The sequence below is a fragment of the Epinephelus moara genome, chromosome 21, assembly GCF_006386435.1.
Source record: "Epinephelus moara isolate mb chromosome 21, YSFRI_EMoa_1.0, whole genome shotgun sequence".
Lineage (NCBI taxonomy): Eukaryota > Metazoa > Chordata > Actinopteri > Perciformes > Serranidae > Epinephelus > Epinephelus moara.
The window spans coordinates 38,596,442-38,620,147 of record NC_065526.1 but is presented as its reverse complement, the minus strand read 5'-3'; the positions used below and the strand labels follow the sequence as shown (position 1 = coordinate 38,620,147).

At 39.7% G+C, this 23,706-nt stretch overlaps 1 protein-coding gene across 2 annotated transcripts in view; it reads left to right on the top strand.

The window, feature by feature from the left end:
* agla (amylo-alpha-1, 6-glucosidase, 4-alpha-glucanotransferase a) overlaps positions 1 to 23,706 on the top strand; it is a 69,200-nt gene that overhangs the window by 20,550 nt on the left and 24,944 nt on the right. The window contains exons 6-18 of one of the 2 annotated variants that reach the window (XM_050074768.1): positions 4,857 to 5,038; positions 5,247 to 5,358; positions 10,117 to 10,243; positions 11,114 to 11,216; positions 12,552 to 12,649; positions 14,126 to 14,265; positions 14,566 to 14,753; positions 17,211 to 17,334; positions 19,288 to 19,451; positions 19,837 to 19,938; positions 22,591 to 22,746; positions 22,932 to 23,082; positions 23,296 to 23,420. In XM_050074768.1, the coding sequence (XP_049930725.1) occupies positions 4,857 to 5,038; positions 5,247 to 5,358; positions 10,117 to 10,243; positions 11,114 to 11,216; positions 12,552 to 12,649; positions 14,126 to 14,265; positions 14,566 to 14,753; positions 17,211 to 17,334; positions 19,288 to 19,451; positions 19,837 to 19,938; positions 22,591 to 22,746; positions 22,932 to 23,082; positions 23,296 to 23,420 (1,772 nt within the window). Of the gene's footprint in view, positions 1 to 4,856; positions 5,039 to 5,246; positions 5,359 to 10,116; positions 10,244 to 11,113; positions 11,217 to 12,551; positions 12,650 to 14,125; positions 14,266 to 14,565; positions 14,754 to 16,751; positions 16,876 to 17,210; positions 17,335 to 19,287; positions 19,452 to 19,836; positions 19,939 to 22,590; positions 22,747 to 22,931; positions 23,083 to 23,295; positions 23,421 to 23,706 lie in introns of both variants that reach the window. The other variant, XM_050074770.1, reaches the window with a different exon arrangement.

The following is a 23,706-nucleotide window of genomic DNA, read 5'->3' as shown; positions in this document are numbered from 1 at the left end:
TTTTTGTGACTATTGTTTTTATGAATGAAAAGAGCACCTACACACTAAAATCTGTGTAAAAAATCTTTATAAAAAGCAAGCTTTCTGGTCTGGTCTGGTTTCTTTTTTGTTCATTTTGATAGTTTTATAGCTCCAGCACCTCAGCTACGCCTGAATATGGTTAGCTGTGTTTTATTTTTTTCACTCTATTTATGAATATTGTTATGACATTTTTCTTTATTAGACAGTATACAGTGGAGAGCTAGACCAGGAATATGGGGAGAGAGAAAGAGAGAGAAAGATTGAGGGCCAGCATCACATGAATAACAGTTATGTTGTATGCATCATAGACCACAAGACCACCATGACGTCCCGCTAGTATCAAGTTAATGCCACTGGGTTTGAGAAACTTGTTCTTTAACACCCACTTTGAGATTCGATTACATCTTAGATATCACTTAAATAATTTCTATATAAGACATAGAAAACACAACACTGGTGGAAAACGTTGAGAAAATCCTGGCACAGGGGAGAGCTGTGATGGCCGGCGTGGCAGGCATGCGTGCAGGAGGAGAAGGCGCTGCTTGTCCTCGATTGAAACCTGAGATTTATAAAACCACTGATGGGAAGGTTATAGTGGAAGATGAACTGCTGAACTTTCTTGTCGCCAAAATGAGGACTTTAAGAAGATGAACTGCTGAACTTTCTTGTCGCCAAAATGAGGACTTTAAGCTATGATGAGATTGTTTTGCTTGTGACAAACAATTTTTCTTCAGAGTGGATTGAAGAGACCAAGCGGCTTTTGTTTGAAGTGTGCCCAAAAAAGACTCAGCGCTGTGTCACGCATCAAGGTCCTCAGAAGGACGTTAATAATGTAAAGGCATGTTTGAAACTGTTAAATGAATGCGGCGAAAACATCCCCAGGTGTTCAGCCAAAACAACACGCAATGCAAATGCAAAGGAAACGTGCTGAAGGTGATGTGCCGTAGGAATTATTGGAACTGGCACTGTGAGCAACATTCAGGTGATTACAACCAAGCTGGTGAGTGTTTTCGCAGCCAGATTCTCCTCTTGGAGAACTGTAACATATTGTGTGTACAAGAAACATTTTTGGCAAAACAGCACTTGGAAGGACTGAACTCACTGAGCAAAGACTTTAATGGGGCTGGTGAATCCACCACTGATCTTAGCACAAGAATAGTCCGGGGTAGGATTCCAGGCGAAGTGGCTATCCTGTGGAATAAAAAATCTGATCAGCTGGCCAGCACTGTTAGATTGGATGTCGACTGGGCCATTGGACTTGATTTTAATGGCAGAAAGCTTTTAATCTTGAATGTTTACACACCTTATGAGTGTTATGAAAATGAAGATGACTATCTTAATAGACTGGCAAATATAATGTCCTTTATTCAGGATAGTCCCTACACCTGCATATATGTGATTGGCGACATGAATGCTGATGTATCAGATACCAGCTCTTTATTTGCTAAGCATTTACTGCAGGTCTGTTCGGATAGTGGACTGATTCTCTCCAGCAAGGTACTTATGCCTGAAGACAGCTTTACTTATGTTAGTGACGCTTGGCACACAACTTCCTAGCTGGATCATTGTCTATGGACAGCTGATGCACATGATTCACTCGATGCCATGAAAATAACTATGATTTGGCCACTACTGACCATATGCCATTCTTAATGCGGATAAATATGGGTCATGTGCCATCCTTGCTGACAGTGGATAACAACATTAATGTAGGGAAATTAGACTGGTCTAACTTGACTAAAGCGGATCTCAATAAATATTGTGGTCGGTCTGATATCTTATTGGGAAAAATTGTACTGGTAGACAAAAGCATGAGGAAACATTTGAATACTAGAAAAGCACTCGGAGAGCGCAGACCTCCGCCAAGCAGCTCGGATTTCCCGCCATTTTATTATTTTATCCACTTTGCTTCAACCGATCACCACCAAAATTTTATCATCTGTTCCTTGTCCCATTATCAACCTTTCCTGAAAATTTCATCAAAATCTGTTTAGAATGTTTTGAGTTATTTTGCAGACAAACAAACAGACCAACGCTGGCGAAAACATAACCTCCTTGGCGGAGTTAATAAGAAATATACAAATGCTAATTTTAAATATGCACTCCGTTTCACTTAAAGGCATGAGAATATGATGAGATCTGACTCCTTGGCAAGAAAAATGCAAAGCAAGAATTCGAACGACTTCGAAAGAAATCAGAGTAATAAATAATTGTGAACTACCTCTCCCACTTAATATTGATGGTGTGAGTGGCACTGATAAAATATCTCAATTATGGCAGAAGCAGTATTGTGAGTTATTTAATTGTGTGAAGGGTAATGTGTTTGAAATGGGCAAAGTAGATAATAATGCAAATGTTACTATTACTCCTCAAGAAGTGCAGGAAGCAGTTACAGAGTAACTCAGGTGCCAAAGTGGCAATAAAGCCTGTGGCTTAGACAAAATCAGCACTGAGCATCTAAAATTTGCTAATGTAAAACTGTCTATCCTGCTTGCTATATGTTTCACGGGGTTTCGAGTACATGGTATACTACCTGAATCTATGTTATCGATTCTATTAGTCAAAAAGATGAGAGGAACAGCATTCTAAGTTTATCAAATTTTATTTTGCCACACATACATTTCGGTTCTGGCCCTTCTTCAGTGTGCTCTGGCAAATAATACAGATACAATACAAAACACAATACCTTGTGTTGTTTGTCTTACTCTTATGGTGCTATGGACCTCTGAGATGTGTAAATAAATAATAAAGTATGAACTGAATTGAAGTGAACTCTGCATATGATTGTGGTAAAATTTATTCAACTTTCAGTGTACAGTATCTCTCTTCCTCGCTCTCTCTCACTTACACACATATTGTGAAGTATGTGGTGTGTGTGAGCAGCATGCCAAACCAGGAACTAACCTCACATTACTTAAGAGGCCACTGACATCAAGCTTTAAAGCAGTTACTGGTTCTCAAGGGAAACAATGAGGAAAGGGAGGTAACCAAACTAAATGAAATGCGTCAAAGATTGGACATGATAGAGATTAAATGCTTCCTTCCATCCAGGTTAGGATACCTGCAACAGTAGCAACAACAGTTTCCATTTTTCAACCAGGAGTGCAATGATCAGAACCACAGCACCAAGAAATTTGATTAGCCTACATCATGGACTGTTAAAATAAAGGACATAGCTACCATGATGTCATCTGTTGGTTTGTGGACTCCTGTTTCGAAGCCTCGAACTTTGCACTTTGGCCATTGCCACCTCGGTTTCTTGGAGCCAGCGGTGACCATATTTGGCTGAGAGGCTTGTGCTGTGGAGGAACGAGGGCTGAATCTGACTGAGAAATCAAGGACACTATTGGCTGACAGCCTGGCACTAAAAGCAGCCCACCCAAAATTATGTGTAACTTTAAGCCTTAATAAAATGTAAACAGGTGTGTAATATAAAAATGTACCCCCTGTACAGTTGTCATGAAATGGGGAAATTAGGTATAGAGACCAAAACTGTTTTTTGTACCTGTACAACATGTTATTTTGGCTGTAAGGTGGGCATTTTAACGTGGTGGACTATGGGGATTGACTGGCTCTTGGAGCCGTTTTAGTGCAGGATGCTGCTGCCTAGCCTGGTAAGACCATCCTGATGATGTGAGCTCAACATTGTGTTTCACTGTCTGTATCAGTCTAGAATCGGTGCCACCCCAGCTTTTAACCAGAAATTAAAATCCAATCTGGGCCAATCAGCTATCTGCACCGTAGTTGACAACATAAGCAGCCAGTCAGGGACTGCAGTGTTGATGATGTAAAATGCCGGCCACGTTATTGCAGAAATAGAGTCAATAACAACAATAAAACAAGAACAAGAGTATGCAATCACAGAGTTTCATGGAGGAAAATAAGTTTTCGCCGTTTCGTCAAATGTTGAGCTCACCATCATCAGGATGGTCTTACCAGGCTAGTTGCTGCTTGAATTACATTCAGAACTCCCTTAAACCAATAAGGATTATCGTATTAACAATAATGGAAGAGAAAAAATGTTAGGATTGATATCTGTATTGTACATTGAATTTACCTACCCATTTAGAGTATGTGTAGAGTATTTGATGACATGAGGTAAAGACTAGGAACACGTTCATGTGTAGCGTGTATAATAACCTATTTTAGACAAGTTCAAAGAAAATCATTCCTGAAAATAAACATTCACACAGTTGTGATGTCATGTAACAAGAGCTCAGAAAAAAACATAGCATTCTTTTTTGGGGAGGAGGGGTTCATGGTCTGTTTAAAGTGCATGTTTATTATGAATCAAAACAAAACACAATAACATGAAGGTAACTGGAAGGACACTGCAGCTCTAACATCTAACATGAGTGATGAGAATGTGTGCTCTCCTATGTCAGCACTGTGTACTTCTTTTTACCCATGTACTCTTATCACCTCATCCTCTCTCCCTCTCTGTGAAAAGGTCAAGTACTAAAATGAGACTGACTAAAAGGTTAAAGACCGAGTGGATGATTTACAATTTGTCAGTCTATCTGTAGATCTCTGCAAACTCATATGGCAGCCTTTTCTAAACTTTCGGCTCATGATCTGCTCCTGTAAATATATATTTTTGTTTTGTTAGGTGTTTAATTGAATTAATAATGATTAATGTTTTCCACAATTTTTTCTCATTATTGGTGTTTCAATCTAGTCAATCTCATGAAAAATGTTCAAATGCTCCCAGCATGATTCTTTCATGGCTCATTCTCATTGTTGTCACCAACAGTTTTCAAGTATGTATTTGAGCATTGTTCATACCTGAGTCAGTTTAAAGATTCTGACTCTGTGTTTCTCCTTTTTCTTCGCAGCTGCTAACAGTGTGTGGATCAAAGAACATCCAGAATGTGGCTACAACCTGGTGAACTCTCCCCACCTGCGACCAGCCTGGGTCTTAGATAGAGCTCTCTGGCATTTAACCACCAGAGTAGCAGAGGGACGCTACAAAGCTAAAGGACTTCCTGCTGATATTACCAATGAGAGCCATCTGAATGTGAGTAAACACAGTTCAGCCAGGCACACACTGCACGGCTGTACACTGTACACTTTATGATTAGAACATCTCATATAAAGGTTTGTGATTTATTTCAACAGCATTTTGTAGGCTATGAAATCTCATTTAATAATAGTGATTATTTGTGTGTTTGCTTCTGTCTCTCTCTCTCTCTCTCTCTCTCCGTATGTTGATGTGTGTGTATCAGGCCATCCGAAGTGTGTTGTGGCAGGATATTTTTCCTCAGATCAAACTGTGGGAATTCTACCAGGTCAAAGTGGATGTTGCTGTGGAGCAGTTCAGAACCCTTCTACAAAATGGTCTGTATTGTAGATCAGTGAAGATTTAAAGTATTACTGCAAACAATGTAAACTTTGTTTACATGTGCTGCAGCAGAACAGTAGCAAGCTCAGGATATACACCGGATGTGTTTAGGCAAAGGGCTGTTGTGTAGCTCACCTGTGTTTGGCATCTCTCAGAGCAGAAATGATGTGCAAAACAAAAAATAGACGTGAAGAAGCATAAAATCCTCCTCTGTAAACACCTGTATTGGAAGCATATCTGATCTGTCAGAAACACACGAGAGGAGCAATTGAAACATGGCTGAAACTGTTCTTGAGGTCCAGTGTGTAGGATTTAGGGGGAGATATCGGCAGAAATGGAATCTTACTATATAATGACGAAAACTCTTTGTCTGTGGGGGTGTGTGTGGGTGTGTCTGTTTCATGTTTTTCTTCTCACTGAAATGGTCAATCCATGTGAAATTTGGCACAGTGGTAGAGGGTAATGGGAGGATGCGAATGAAGCAATATTAAATCAATTGGGCAAAGGGGGGCGCTATAGCAACCGATTGAAATTGCAAACTTTGAATGGGCATATTTCATGCCCTGTATGTCGTAGAGACATGAAACTTTGCACAGAGATGCCTCTCCTCATGAGGAACAAATTTGCCTCAAGAACCCATAACTTCCAGTTATATAGATTTTCCGCCATTTTGAATTTTTTGAAAAACACTTAAAATCGATCACTTCCTATGAACTTTGACCGATCTGCATGAAACTCGGTGAACATAATCTAGGGACCAATATCTAAAGTTCCCTCTTGGCAAAAGTTGGAAAACTAAAACTGAGCTTCTATAAGGCAATGAATATTGCGGAGGTTGTGGCTCATCACATAAAGGTGTATGACATCTCACAGGTTTCACCACGCAACTTTGTAGGCATATGACCACACATAATCTGAGGGGACCCCTCCATTATTGACCCAATCAAACAAAATGGGGGCACTAGAGAGCTAATTTCTTATCTAGGCCTAACCGCCATATGAATTTTTACTAAACTTGGTAGATATGTGAACAGGACGCCTCAAGGTGACTGGAGAAATTTAACTCTAATTGGCAACTGGGTGGCGCTACAACAACAGAAAAATGCTTAAAAATGGCTAAAATGCGACTGATCGCTGTGGCTCCCCCTGTGGCCCAATGTTGGGTTTTTTTTCCCCTAATTTTTGGTATGACTAAGTCATGGTACGGTATGCTGTAAATAATCACGGAAACTGTCAGTGTGTCATTCTGTCAGTCAGTCAGTCATTCTACCAGTGCGCCCCACTTTTAAGTCAATACAACATATAAACACTTTAAAGGAAATGGCCACTTTAGAATGAAAATACAGACAGTACTTACTGACCCTCATGCTGACAAGAAGTCCAGTGTAGTTTTTTAATCCACAAAACTCGTTCGGGGTATCGGAGGATAACAGCTAGCCGGGATAACAGCTACACTTGAAGCACGCGAGACTCGAGAACTAGCACCACCACTAGCCATGAGCTAGTCTCGCGTGAGTTGCCATGTAAACACAGCAAGCCTGCAGGACAGGCTAATTGACCACAGTAAGAAATGATGCTATAAAAGTGGAGTAAATTACGTCTTTTCAAGTCAGTTTTGCATGCCGCTTCTTCAGGGCACTTGGATTACGATAGACGAGCCGTTCTGACGTTTTTGAAATGCATTAGCGGAGTTTTATTACATTTTCAAAATGTGGGTTCCATGCACTTCAAGTGTAGCTGTTATTTCGGCTAGCTGTTATCCTCCGATACCCCAAACGAGTTTTGTGGATTAAAAAACTACACTGGACTTCTTGTCGGCATGAGGGTCAGTAAGTACTGTCTATATTTTCATTCTGAAGTGGCCATTTCCTTTAACTATCTGCCTTTCAACGTGCTACCTCAGCTACTAATGAACAGTTTTAGTCCACTAACTATCCCACTATTGGCAATGGTACTACTGTACTTTCAATAAAGCAATCGTACTATCAAATTCACAAAAACTCTGTCTAAAGACATTGCTCTTCTTAATGGGTTCAGTTGACTATTTAATCTGCAATTTCCTATGACCTGTATCCCAAACACACACCGTGTGAAACTGTACGTGGGCAACTGTGCACTCAATGGGTACGGACTAGTATAATATAATATAATATGGCTGTAAATCACCAGTTTCATCACGATACAATATTTTATCCATTCTTTGGAAAACAATACGATATTTGCTGATATTACAAAGTCTGCCACGCTACGATTTTGATTCGATGGGATTCGATTGATATGAGATGATATTTTCTGCCCATTTAACACAGTCTGTTAGAGAAGAAGCTGCCACCCTTTTCCTTTTTACTTTTGGCCATAAAAGATAAAAACAACACATAAGTAATAAGTGCAGTAAAGTTTAGTTTAGTTGACTACACTAACACACATGATGGGATAAGTTAACCTTCTGGACTTTCTGTCAGAGAGCCCTTTCTTCGAGAAATCTTTTCATTTTAACCCAAACCATCACCTTTTTCCTAAAACTTCGGGGCTATCTGGCTTAAAGCCCTGAAGGTAAACTTCTCCCAACAGCCGTAAAACAACAAGCTCAGTAACAACTGTCCAGGTTCATGGACAAAACAATTGTTTATCGCTAGTGACCAGTTATTAGCTCAAGTAACATTGCATGAATTAGCCTAGCTTCTAGCGGACCTTTTTTTTCCTCTACTCATAGCTTAACAAATTACATGCAATGTTATTATTTTTCTTTAATACTGTTGGTTTAAATCTCTGCATCTCTTGACATAACAGTTGAATTTTAGCTTGTATGCGCATTTTTTAAGCTGAACATTGTTGAAACAGGGCAGCTAATGTTGCTGTAGTGGCAAGTTAATGGAGTGAGATGCTCGTCCAGGCAGGTACGTCATGTTTTGCCTTGTAACGACATTGTTTACATACAGCATGTATTTTCTCCATAATCGAACATATTTCCACATTGCTGATTTATTCCTGAGTAAATAACATTATTCTCATCGTCTGTCTCTTTGGTGCTTGCCATCATGTGCGTGCTGCTGTTTGACAGTGACACAAAATTTCAAAGTAAAGGTGTACCCTAAAGATGATGATATGAATCAATGTTTTTACTTTGCATCGATGATATTGGATCGTTGATCATTGAATCAATATATCGATCCAGATTGATGGATTGTTACACCCCTTTAATATAATATATACGGTTATTTAGTGTATAACCACCTTAAAATAAGAATTGTAGTATTTTCATTACCTTATGCTGTGTTCACACAGTTACACAGCAACAGGCTATAAGTCATTTTTTAGTGGAAGCTGGTGACATGAAGCTACAAAGTGACACCTTACACTTGTCGCTGCTGACAGGTGTGATGCGCTATAAAGGAAAGTTGAGCTGGCCCCAACTTATTTCAGCACCCCCAATGACGTGGTGAAGGATCAACCAATCACAGGTTTTTGTTTCTAGCAGTGTTGCTTTGCTATTTAGCTTTTGTTAGCTGACGCTACACTAGCTTTCTGTGTGCTGCAGTGCTCAAAGTGATGCAGTGGGGCGGCAAAATGGGATGTTAAAATGTGGCTCAGACATTGATCAAAACCATAGATATTTTTATGACCAAATACAACCTTTAGATGACATTCAGTCAAGGTGCTTCGTGGCAAGTAGCAGACACACACAATCCCCTGACGAGTAGCCACAGTATGAGCACTTGAGCAAAACTTCCACAGCGACTCAGCAATAATGTAGCTTTTCACGCTTTAGCTGTGTCCCTCGTAGTGTGAACTCAGCATTAGAATTAGCTGTTTATATCTACATAGGGAGCGGATCCTCATCTACGGAGATCACCATGTTGAATCGCCATGTTTCTACAGCAGCCCAGAATAGACAAACCAAACACTGGCTCTAGATAGGGACATTTGCATTTTCATGTTTTCATGTTAGCCACTGTAGTAAGAGCCCCCTCTGTAATGAACAGTGTCAGAAAAACACTGATTTATTAAGTGTTTTAAATGACCACGTGTATTTGCTTTAGAAAGGAATAGACCTCTGGATAATTAAGCTTTGGCTAAAACCTCCTGAACGTCTGGATCTTAAGTTATCAGAGAAAATAGGTGAGCACTGGGCAAGTGCCCTGTTTGCGACGTGCCAAACAACATTGAGGAAACACTGATTTGTAACATGAAACTGCTTTGTTCAGCATTAATAGTGGTTTACATCAGCTGGTCTGTTTATTTTGGGGAGGAAAAAACCTCTGTGAATAATTCAGCTCCAGGTAAAAACCTCCTGACCAATGAACACTGAAGGAATTCTAATCTATTCTAATTCTAATCAGGAGAAGTTTCAGTTGGTTGCAACCTGCAATGCTCACCACTAGATTCCACTAAGTCTCCCTAAATCTTTCACACTGTTCCTTTAATACAGTGCCACAGCAGTACCTTATACAGACAATATTCTACATGGATGTCAATTAAGATGCAGCTACAGTTATCTCTGTTTATTGAGCAGGAGAATCCAATGTATTGTTTTGAACTGACAGATGCCTTTCCACATGTTTCCTGCTATTGTTTCAAAGGAATTCAAAACAGAGACAACAGCAACACTTGCTGTCCGTTTTCAGTGTGTTCAGTGACACATCACTGTGGCAGTCCTTATCAGTTAGGGAGCTGCTAATGTGCTAAAATGGATGCATTTGATTTAGATGCTATTTAATGGACAGAAATGATCCTTTGCATGTATGTGTTGTAAGGCACCAAGCCAGACCACAGTAAGACTGGGGGGAAGAAGAGCCTGAAGATCATTCAGGACCCAAAGTACCGTCGTTACAGCAACACTGTGGACATGGACTCTGCTCTGGAGACCTTTGTACCTCACAGGTCCGACTCAAAACTTAAAGCTACTACTGTTGTAGTTCAGACTTTGTGTTTTTTTGTACAAAGTGACAGTTTTAGTGGATCTTCGAGTTCTGGTAGGCTCATTGTCAACAGTACTTGCTTTTGCTAGACAGTCTATCAGTGAGCTATTTTTCATTTAAAATTTGAGGCTCTGAATATTCCTGCTTGATAAATCCGTTCAGTTAGGTTTTGCATTCAGCTCAATATCATACTTTGTACTTCTAAAATCTGACATGTCTAACCATGATATCAGGATACCACTTGAAGTGTGACACTGTTGCCATGCATTGAAAAGAAGGAAATATAAATGTTGAACAGAATCAGCACAATACATAATCATCATCATAGGATTCTGTTTCAGATATTGAAAAGGACACCTTTAAAGTAGACTGCAGGATTATACACCTCCAATTAGTAATCCTGACTTGCCAGGCTCTATTTATATTGTGTCTGTGTGTATACATGTACATATTCAATTGAATTCGATTTTATTTTTAAAGCCCAATATCACAAATCACAATTTGCCTCAGAGGGCTTTACAGCATACAATACCCCTCTATCCTTTGGACCCTCACAGCGGATAATACCCCCCCCCCCCCCAAAAAAAAAAACAAACAAACAAGAACCTTTAATGGGGAAAGAAAAAATGGCAGAAACCTAAGGAATAGCAACTGAGGAGGGATTCCTCTTCCAGGATGGACAGACGTGCAATAGATGACGTACAGAACAGATCAACACGATAAATTTGCAGTAATCCACATGACCAAATGACATAAATACATGTATGTAGCACTTTGAAGAACGTACAGTAATGGTATATTTGGTTGTTTTATGCTACCTCTCTCTCTGTAGCTTTTCCCCACAGCACATTGAGGAGTGCTGTGGTTGGCTGAGACAGAAACTGAACGAGCTGAATGATGAACAGTACCACATCATTCACCAGCATCAGGAGCAGGTAAGGGAGGGTGTATAGTAGCACCAGGCAGGGTTACTGCTGGTGGTACCTATATAAATAATAATATCATATTATATCATATCATGTATTGCGGGTTGTTCCATGGAGGATGTGTAAAATGACTGTATCTTGAACATCGAGTATAAATGTTCATGTTTTTTTAAGTAACCGGCATGAGACTCGCTTTGGCATTTCAGTTCTCTCATTCTCTCACACACACATAAAGAACGACTCAAAACATGGTACGTCACACACACTTCTCTGCCCATCCACACTACTCTCTCCCGAGTGACAGTGTGTGAGCAGGATGAAGCATGTTTTTCATCTGCAGGGCTCCAGACCAGTAACATTACTATTTGGTTACATTTTTTGACCATGGAGCACCACTAAGACTTGCAAATATTATTAATGTATGAACTGGAGAACAGTTTGTTTGTGTCGTACAGTGAATAAATTATCATGTTTAACGGCACCGCAGTAATAGTTTAGCTTAAGGAGATTAATGATGGTGTAAGCCAGGGAAGCACGTGTTCTTGTACCTATAGGGCTGCAGACCGTAACTACATATTTACAGTTTGCGATCATGTAGCATCAGTGCAACTTGCAAACACTATATATATATATATATATATATATATATAATGTGTATGTAGTGTATGTATATGTGTGTATGTGAACTGAAGAGCTGTTAGTGTGTTTATAGCTCACAGTGAATAAACCCTCACATTTAAAGGCACCACGGCAACAGTTTAAATTTGTGCTAGCTGCAAACAGCTAACTGTTGACCAGAACTTTCAAGTTCACAGCAACTTTATTTATTATTCACACTTTATTATAACAGTATTTTATTTAACTTTATTATGACCGTTGGTACCTTATTTACCTTTCTTGTAACCATAGTTTATTTAATAACTGTAATTTAGTAGTTTAGATTTTAGATTTCAATATATTGTGATGTATACAGTGTATAGCCTAAAAATATTGCAGCATTATTTTTAGGCCATATAGCCCAGCCCTAATTAGAAGGCAGTACTGCTATACAGCATGATATGACGAGGCACTAAAGGAAGGTCAGACATGTCTGAGCAACCATGTGTGACACACCTGTTGGTATGGCTCTCGGTGGAATCACAAGGAGAGGCTGATATAGATACTAGAAATGTCTCATGTCATTGACATTTATTACTTGTATACTAACTATCAAAATAGTGCATTATCAGCATAAGAACATACAGTACAGGCATGTATTCTGCATGGTATTTGTATAAAGTATGGAACTGGAGACACACTGGAGGTTCCCAAAATACAAAATACTCCTCCTCTTCTTTCCTCAAGGCTGCTAACTGTATTGTGGGAAATGTAGTGTACGAGCGTCTGGCAGACCACGGCCCCAAACTTGGTCCTGTCAGCAAGAAAAACCCCATGGTTACCAGGTAAGGAATTTAAAGATATGGGTTTAAGGACAGAGAAAAAGGAGTGGGAACAATATAATACATGGAGGTAGAAGACAGGGGTGGAAAGATTGCTTTCACATGCTTTTTAGGTCAGATTATCATAAATTTGAGATGCCAGCTATGGAAAAATAACTGTCATTAGTCTTGCAGCGCATTGCACTAACCATGTAGGATTCTACAGAAGTCTACTGTATGTTACTGCATGAACTACTGTACACTACTGACATTTCAGTAATCTATGAGGAAAAAAGATACAAAATAGAGGAAGCGAAACAGGATGAGTGGATATGTATTCCGCTTCCCATCAGTGAGTCCATTTACACCTGATATTAGCATGCACAGATACTAGTCATTAGTCATAGTTAGGCTAATGTGTTTTAGTGAACTCCATGCATGTTTCTAGACTGTATAGCAGTGGTAACATTAATCAGTGCCATTATTTTTTTTATTTATTTATTTTATTTTTTTTGCTCATTCATTAGCTTATGTTTTGACAATGTGCTATAATTTTATCACGCAGGGATTTCTACCTCAAGAACGTCAGGTCCTTGGAGGCTCACAACTTTTTTTACTAGTGGCTAAACAATCTTACACTGTTTTGATAAAGCATCAGATTATTTTTGTTTAACAAGAAACAGCCCCAAAGTCGCCATTGCCAAACCCACCAGATACCATTTAAATAAACAGTGATTTTAGCAAACATATATGTAGTCAGCCTGTTGTCACATCCAACTGAGTGAATTAAGGGTTTATTTTAACCAAAACAGAGGGTGTGAAAGCACTGGAAGGACAAACCAAGATGGTTTCTGTAAGTTTAAGTTTGTTTCTGTTGACATTAAAATAAGTGTGTTTTATGCGAATAGAATTATTGTTTGTTTAAATAGAGTCTGGTGGCTTTGACAAAAGTGATTTCGGGTATGTTTCTGGTGAAACAAAAAGGATCCTACTCTTTGTCAGAAAGGTCTATCTCTGAAGATTCTTTCCATAAATGTGTCAGACACTTAGAATAACAATTGGAGCCTGTTAGTAGCAAAAACAAATACTTTAGTGGATGCACACTAACACTGGAGACATGCCCCAAGTGGTCTAGCTGCTGCTGGCTGCAGTGTTGTGTTACTGCACCAGTTTTTTAAAAAATGTTCACGTTAGTCACTTTGACATGAAAACCTGGGAAAACAGGGTCCAGGCTGAAACATAGCTTTCAACTCTGGAATTTTGAGTTTATTTTATATGGAGAAAGCCACACTGCAGCATTTTGTGGGCGTGCCCATAAATATTGACTGTACCTACTCTGTGTCATTGGCTTGTAATCACATAAGGATTATGCAGATGCTTATACAGTATGTTAAAGCTACATCCCATACAGAAAACGGGGACATGAGGTTCATTATAATGTCAGATGTAAAGGGAGGCTGATTATCTGTGGATCTCAGTGTTTTCATCCATCTGTCTCAGGTACTTCACCTTCCCATATCAGGACATGACTCTGGACCAGGAGATGCAACTGCTGGACCAGCCAGAAAAGACGTGCCACTTCGTGGCTCACAACGGTTGGGTGATGGGTGACGATCCACTGCGCAACTTTGCTGAGCCAGGTAAATATATTGAACATCTTAGAGTCAGGTTTACAAACTATAAGAATGGAGGAAGAGATAAACATATACATGTAAACACAATGTAACTCGTTCCTCCTTCTGTCCATCATGCATTATACTGTTACACAGAAGAGATTACAGATAATTTTTTGTATTGGATTAAACACATTTGAATATGTGTGTCCATCAATAGAATCTCAATGTAAAATAAGCTATTGTCAGGTTCAATGTTGAATAAACTACACAGATGAAATTGTGATTCCTTTTATCAATATTGGTCTGTGTCTGTGCTACCTTTAGGCTCCAATGTGTACCTGCGTCGGGAGCTGGTATGCTGGGGTGACAGTGTCAAACTCCGCTATGGCAATGGGCCTGAGGACTGCCCATACCTGTGGGCTCACATGAAGAAATATACTGAAATCACAGCCAAATATTTCCATGGAGTCAGACTGGACAACTGCCACTCGACACCATTACATGTAGCTGAGGTATTGTCATATATTATCATATCATACTGATTGACCAGAACAATTAAATCCCTGCCCACTGCAATACAATCAAGTACAGCACTCGTCATTATAAATACCACCTTAGAATTATTTATGATAATAATAATTGTGGACTCTGCGTCAGAAAGGTTGTTGAGTCAACTAGTCACCCTAGTTTATTGTTGCATTGTGCACGTACATGAATATGGTGAGTTTTTGGAGTATCTTGCACTTGCATTATTGTTTGTGTAAACATAATATCCAGCTCATATCCCAATTCTGAACATGGTAGGTAGAGTACTCCAAGAGAAGCTAGGGGTGGGAATCACCAGAGGATTCACAATCAGATAATATCACGATACTTAAGTCACAATACAATATTGTTGCGATTTTAAATATGTCGTGATATGCTGAGTATTGTGATAAAATATATTGCAATATTTTGTGATTTTTTTTACTTTTTTTTTCAACTGTAAATTATGTCCCCAAAGGAAATCTCTGTCAACATCCAATTTATCTGTTCTTAGTCTTTTTTGTTTTGCAGCAGCAAAATGTATCTAGTGGACTGAAAAAGCAATTAATTATATTATTCTAGCAGGCGCCTCCCTAATATAATGGTAGGAGAAACATTGATGTTTCAATAAATTTTAATGTTAATAAGAAATGTTTTGGTATTCATATTGCCTCATTAATCAAATAATGGAAAAATAATCGATAATTTAAAAAATAATAGTTAAACTAATCGAAAAATTAATCGTTAGATTAGTCGATTAATCGAAAAAATAATCGCTAGATTAATCGTTAGAAAAATAATTGTTTGGGACAGCCATGGTATTGCAGAGCATACATTGTATTGTCTTTCAGAACTAGTGAGCTGATGGAGACTCAAACTGGACACATCTGTAACGTTTGAGTTGGCTAAGCCAGTACAAAAATAAGTGGCTGAGATGTTGAGAAATTAAGGCCCACCTGCATAGTGAGAAACATGGGTACTGTTATGATCATGGGTACAATGAAATGAATAACCATTCTCTCATGTTCTATATAAATGCATCCTGAGTACACATTCTATTACAGTGCATTCCTATGCAACACCACTGCAAAGCACAGCCTTGAAATGATTATACAGTAGAGTCAACATACACACAACCTCAGTTTCAACAAATATTCAACATTTTAGGATGTAGTTATTGTCGGCCTATTATATATAGCATTTCATTACATCATACAAATATTTTAATTTCTCTTGGCACTCTGTGTAATATAATTAAACAGTTACGATAAATGTTGGCCTTTCTGAACACTGAATGAATCAACTTTTTGTCGGAAGTTATGTGCAACACCAATAGACTTTCTCGATCTTATAGTGTCAGGTCACAACAGAAACCAGTGAAGAAACTTTGCCCAGGCAGGGCACTGTTTCCCCAACAAAATGTAGTGACACCATGTGTGTGTAACGCACACCCTTAACCTGCCACACTTTTCTAATGCACAGCAATATTCTTGGTTACTTTAGGCCATTAAAATTAGAATAATACAATATTTTGTGTACCTAAAGTACAATCTAGCCTGAGAAAGAGCTAACTCATTTGCAGTGCCTTAAACAAAAGAACACTGATGCTCACTATTGGCACATTCTTATGACATACCCACAGGAAAGAGTACAAGCGGCAAACATAGCCAACTACACTGACAGACCGGTAAATTTTGACATACACAGAGGAAGTACACTGGCTAGTACAATGTCCATGTCTTGTTTTTTTATTGTATTTTAACATAATAAATGTATCATAGTTTTAAATAAGATTAGTTTAAGAATAAACAGTAAAACTGGGAAAAGAAAATCTGATTTTATTGCAGACTGTTTTTATGTCACTGAATGTCATTAATGTGACACGTGTGAGTTTAAAGTTAGTTGCATACTGTATATCAGAGTAATCCTGTTAACAGCAGACCTTTTTCTCCCTGTCTGTAATGGTGGTGTATTGTTTTGTCTAGGCAATGTTAGATGCAGCCAGAGCGGTCAGACCCAATCTGTATGTGATAGCTGAGCTGTTTACAGGCAGCGAGCTCATTGACAATGTGTTTGTTAACCGGCTGGGAATTAGCAGCCTTATACGAGGTACAACTCTTATGCATGAACTAACTCTGTGTTTTTGTGTCTTTCTCCTCTTTTCACTGCATTGTTCTGCGATCCTCCTCTTCATACCCAAACATCTCTGTATCTCTTTATTCTAACTCTCTGTGCTCATGGACTGTATGGCTGCATGTTGTGGTCTCTGGGCCTGTTATTACTAACTGACTGCATTCCCTTCACATAACTCTCCTCCTCCTCTTTATGTCCTTTCTGTCTCTTCCTCAACCTCCTCTTTTTTCCTCACCCTTCTCTTTCTTCCTCTCTCCAAATCATGACCTCTTGCACTGGTTTTGGTGTGTTGCCTTGCTGTGGTTGACCAGTTCATGCTCGATGTGGCCAGAACAATTTGTCCTAACCTGTATGTGGTGGCTGAACTATTCACCGGCAGCGAGGAGCTGGATAATATCTTCGTAACCAAGCTAGGGATCTCATCGCTCATACGAGGTACATTAATTTATCTGTTTAAAATGTACACACACAACATACATCTATACATATGCAGTATATTTATCAATATTGACAAAGAAGATGGTGCGGGATACTAAGGTAGGTATTTATGCTGCTTCAATTCAATTTCAATTTTATTTATAAAGCCCAATATCACAAATCACAATTTGCCTCACAGGGCTTTACAGCATACGACATCCCTCTGTCCTTATGACCCTCGCAGCGGATAAGGAAAAACTCCCCAAAAAAACCCCTTTAACGGGGAAAAAAAACGGTAGAAACCTCAGGAAGAGCAACTGAGGAGGGATCCCTCTTCCAGGACGGACAGACGTGCAATAGATGTCGTACAGAACAGATCAGCATACTAAATTAACAGTAATCCGCATGACACAATGAGACAGAGAGAGAGAGAGAGAGACAGAGAGAAAGATGCAGGTAATAACAGTAGCTTACAACAACAAATGCTTGTACTGTTAAGTACAGTACATACAGATGGGTGACAAATCATTGCAAAAAAGCAACACACTTAGGGCTGTCCCATCACGACCCTCCAGAACAGCTTCAGTTCTTTTGTCAGTGATTCTCCAAGTGCATTGTACTTTATTGGAGAGCTGAACAGCATTCTTCAAAGACTTGTAATGACTGTGAAGGCTATAGCATGTGATTCACATCATTTCATATTCATCAAACCATTCAGTGAGCTCTCATTCCCCATATGGAAGCATCTGCATTTGTTTTGTTTTTTTTTTCCTCTCATTTATTCAGTTTTTTCCCTTCAGTCTGTCACCTGTTTGCATATTTAAACACATTTTCATCCATCCATCCATCCATCCATCCATCCCTCCATCCATCCAGCTGCTTGTATCTGCAGTCTCATTATTTTGGTCACTAGCCAAAGCTCATAAACATAGGTGAGGTTCGGAAGAACATAGATGGACCAGTAAATCAAGAACTTCACCTGCTGGCTCAGCTCCTTCTTCACCACAAGGGTCTGGCACAACACCCGCAGGACCGCTGATGCTGGGCCAATCTGCCTGTCTAGTCAATTTTTACTTAATTCATGAACAAGACCCTGACATACTTGAACTTTCATTTGGGGAAGTAACTCTCTACAACTCCAGAGGGTTAAGTCCACTGTTGCACCATGGCCTCAGACCAGGTACTCAGGTACTGACCGCTTTTCACTGAGCCGCAACCACTCTTAACCACCCACCCTGAACTGCTGTTTGGTGCATAAGCACAAACACTAAGAGACTTCCCCCCCAGCAACTCGCAGTTGCATAGAGCCCATGGCCTCTCACCCTGGTCAACTCCAGAAAAGGCGGGAGACCAGCCCCTCTGCAGCAGTTTGGTTCCAGAACCAGTACTATACGTGGATGTGAGCCCAACTATAGCTGGTACCGCTCCACCTCCTGCATCAACTCCAGTTCCTTCCCCAACAGTGTGGTGACGTTCCACATCCCTGGAGCCAGTCTATAATGCCAGGGGTCAGCACACCCAGATTTAGACTGTCTATGGGTGGGCATTAGGGTACACAGGAGCCTACATGGTGGCACCTCCAAGTTGATTTTATGGGGATTTTGGCCAGCCAAGCCCTAAAGTGCAAATACCAATCATAATTCTGTAACATTCTAATATGATATGTAGTGGCGGATATAATGCTAGATATGTTGTTGAATTTAACATCTAAAACAATTTAGAAAGCAGGGACAATTTTGGAACAGTCATGCCTGTGAGCTTAGTCTATACATTGATGAACATTTGTCCTAAATGTATTTACTAAATGTATTTACTAAACTGCATTGTCAGTTTGGAATGTGGCCTGGAGTTGCACTACAGTGCGCTTGAATGTGTGAACTCATGTACAGTGCTGCAGCAGTATGGATTGTGTTTTGAAAACTGTCCTCCTTTGTCTCATAAACTTTTCCTTACCCCCCACCCTGTTCATAGAGGCCATGTCAGCTGGTGACAGCCATGAAGAGGGACGGCTGGTCTATCGTTACGGAGGTGAGCCAGTTGGAGCTTTTGTTCAGCCCAGTCTGCGGCCACTGATGCCCTCCATCGCCCATGCCATGTTTCTTGATGTAACTCATGACAATGAGTGTCCTATACAGGTGGGTCTCTGTCAGGGTCAGGTTAGAATGGAGTGGAGTGACTCAAGATGCTGATAACCATTTGCTTCAGTGTGCATTATCCTTTTTGCATGAACAAAAAAAACAGTTTGTCTCTCCTAGAATGTAATTGTTGAGGTTTTCTCTTACCTGATTAAGTTCTCATAATTCCTTTAGTGTATAAAAATTGAGTAGTCTTCCTTCTGTTACTACTTTTTCCACTTTTACCTACTCAAAGAAGCATAAAGTAAGATATGACATAATGGCCAAAACTTTCTGATGAAAAAAGAAATTGTGAGGAGATCACTGTGGTCAAATGTAACAGGCTCTATCCAGATGTCAGGTGTACACAGTAATTGCGTGTGTTTGCCTCTCTTCTGTCATATAGTTACGTTCAGCACTGGACTCCCTCCCCAGCTCTGCAATAGTGTCTATGGCCTGCTGTGCCACTGGTTCCACCAGAGGATATGATGAATTAGTGCCACATCAGGTTAGTTACACACACACACACACACACACACACACACACACACACACACACACACACACACACACAAAAGCTATTACTATCATCTGATGAATAGCTTAACAGTATTTTGTAACATTTAACCATATTTATGGCTTGTTTTGTGTGTTTAATAAACAGAAATGCCCCAATATTGGCTTATTTATTGCAAATATATAAATATGGATAATGCCGCTTTATTTTCTCTGAAGTTGTGACATCTGTAGCTTTAAAAGCTAGGTGTAGAGCTATTCCCCTTTTCAATAACTGGCTTGGCTTAGCTTGGTTTGGTTTGGGCTGTCAGCCCAGTGCGGCAGAGATTTGCATTTCCATTACAGCAGGGCTACCCATTTGAAGTTGTGTCTTTAACTAATGACGGCTTGTCTTGAGTGAAGACGTTTAAAAGCCATGGGCTGGGGTGTCAGTGGCTAAGTGGATAGAGCAGGCACCCCATGTATAAAGGCTCCATCCTTGCTGCAGCGTCCCGGGTTTGATTCCGGCCTGTAACACTTCCTTCTGAAACACCTTCTTTCTTCAAAACACCTTTTCTCCAGAAAACACTGTATGAGCTACCAAGCACACACGAATAAATAAAATTAGCTGTTACCCATGTGCAAACATAACCATAATCCATAAATACTATATCAAATACATATACAAGCATACATTACAATATCAAACTTTAAACACACATGAAACAAGAAAGACAGTATCGCTGTGATGTTACCGATGTTTTATGAAGCCCGCAGCTATTTTTAGCATGACTGCTTCAACAGTGATACATTTGAATTTAAACACTCGCTTACTGTTGAGTCAGTTAAAACACATGTCACCACACAAAAATCATGAAATATTAAATGACACAGTACCTTGTTCCCATTGCAGCCAGGCACTTACCTATACTAGAAAGAAGAGCTTAATATTTGTAGAACAAGGTTGCATGTCGTCCCTTCATTGTTCTCAAACTTTTCTGCTTCATTATGTTTCTTCCAGGAGAGGGCATCAAAATAATGTCCCATAGGATCAATGGGACCACCAAAATAAAGGCTGGCCGGGTGTAATTTTAACCTTAGCTTCAACCTTATTTACAGACCTTAATTAACCTTCTTAAGTCATTTGCATCTCCTGTTATTTTTGCTGTAAGTGTTTTTCATCACACAGCGGGGCAGGTAAAAGAAGTTTACCTGTTGGAGGTGAGCTGTTGGTGCAGTAAGAGCCTACTGTCTGCAGCTCTTCATCAACATCTCACTGTGGCTGTTTCTGATTTTACTCTTCCTCCCTGCCTTATTATCAGACTTATCTTAAAGGGAAATTTCGGTTTATTTCAACCCGTCTCCTATCGTCCTACATTTGTTTCAAGTCACTAGTGACATAGAAATAATAGTTAGCATGGAGGAATGGCTGCTGGAAGGCTTTAGCTCTGGAGATCGCTGGTGTAACGTTACCTGTGAATGCTGTACCCCAATGCCCACAGAAGAGGAATACCTCTGTTGCAAGGAATGGGACCGGTTGCAGCCTTAGCTAAATGGTAAACAGCAAACATGGCACCACACCGGTAAGGTAAGACAACACGTTTACATGTCGTTTTCTATATGTTCTCTGACATTTATCCTAACGATATGAGGCGGTCTTTGTGGAGAAAAAGCTTGTTTAGTGGACTAACTTTGCACTTGAAAGGATGCCCGTTCAATTAAGTTTTAACAGGTCTGACGCTACGGCTCTATCTAGGCTAACGGCTAACATGCTAACTATTATTTCTATGTCACTAGTCACTTGAAACAAATTTAGGATGATAGGAGACGGGTTGAAATAAACCGAAATTTCCCTTTAATTGTAGAAAAGCTGCTAACAAAGTTCTGCTAATTCAGTGATAAACACATTCCGTTTCCTAAAGATTCTTCACAATAATTATTGTTGTAAAAAACTTTTATTGTGAAGCAGCAAAATAAGGAATTGTTGATTTTTCAAGCAGTAATTTCACACAACTTGTAATACCGCTGATAGAGAACATAAAACATTAAAATAAAGCAGATATCTAAAGTAAAAACAGGATGCAGGAGAGAAACTAAACTCCAAACAACAGAGATTCAGTTAGAAGCTACAGAAGTACTAAGAGCTGAACACACAGAGACTTTTAAAAACGCCCTTCTCTCTGGTCTCCTGCAGACAGAGGTGAGTTGACTCTTCCATCACACACTGCTTGTTTCAGAAGGGGGGTCATTGGGAGTGGCCCTGCTTTTGGTGCAGCTTGGCTTGGCACAGCGCATCTAAACTGATAATGGAAACAAGAATTAGCACAGTACAGCTTGACTCAGCACTGCCAAAAGTGACAGTGGAAAAGGCCCACTAGAGTGTCATATGTATCTTTGCTTTTTGTTTGTGCACAGGTCTGGATTTTCACACCATCATTTTAGCCTGGTGTTCTTCTACTCACAGAAGATTTGAAAACAAGTATTTTCTTAGAATTGATATTAATTTGAACTGAACTCAAAAAACACTGATTCCCCAGTACTAACTGTGTTGCATAGGGTGACAAAATCTATCATCTACATCTAGTAGATTAACAGACAATCTTGACAGTGCTTGTGTGTGCGTGTGCGTGTGCGTGTGCGTGTGCGTGTGCGTGTGCGTGCGTAGATCTCTGTGGTGCAAGAGGAGCGTTTTTACCCCAAGTGGAACCCCTCAGCATCCCCCACCTCCACTGGTGAGGTTGGATTCAGGACTGGCATCATAGCTGGAAAACTGGCTCTCAACAAGCTGCACCATGAACTGGCTGCCCAGGGATTCATACAGGTACCATGAGGATTTTGTATGTGTGTTAATATAATGAAACATTAGCTCACACTACAAACAGTTTCAGCCCACTCTGCAATCTGTTAAAGGTTTTTAAAGTAAATAAGGAAAGCAGTATGACTGAAAAGGTTTGATAGCTCCCTCCTAAGTCTTCATCTTAAATCTCTAATCATCTTCCTCTCCAGGTGTATGTAGACCAGGTTGATGCAGATATTGTTGCAATTACTCGACACTGTCCCAGCACACACCAGTCTGTGGTGGCAGTGTGCAGGACAGCCTTCTGGAATCCCAAAACCCACCAGTACGACACCAAAGTCCCACCCATGTTCATACCTGGTATGATGAAAACATTACTACCTTTGTATTATAAATCAAGTCAATCTGTCTATCTGAAGATTTTTGCTGCATTATCTTTGTAGTCTTGTACTTTCCTCACACTGTGTCAGTACCTTACCTCATGCATGGGTTTGTTAAAGAGTGGAAACCAGGTTTCCAATAAATCCTCCCAGTGCTGAGACTATCTCTCTCCCTCTCTGTCTGTCTCTCAAGGGAAGATAGAGGAAGTGGTGCTGGAGGCAAGGACAGTGGAAAGGCATGCTGGGAGTTATAAGAAGGATGGTGGCTACATCAATGGCATGCTAGAATACACTGTAGAAATAAAGGAGCATATATCGGTAAGTATTGCTGTGATAATTTTTAGGATCATGGTAATTCTCTGTATTACTGAAATAATTAAGCAAAACAATAGAATATACAGTATACGTGTATATGTATATATATATATATATATATATATATGTATGTATGTATGTATATATACATATATATATATATATATATATATACAGTACAGGCCAAAAGTTTGGACACACCTTCTCATTCAATGCGTTTTCTTTATTTTCATGACTATTTACATTGTAGATTCTCACTGAAGGCATCAAAACTATGAATGAACACATG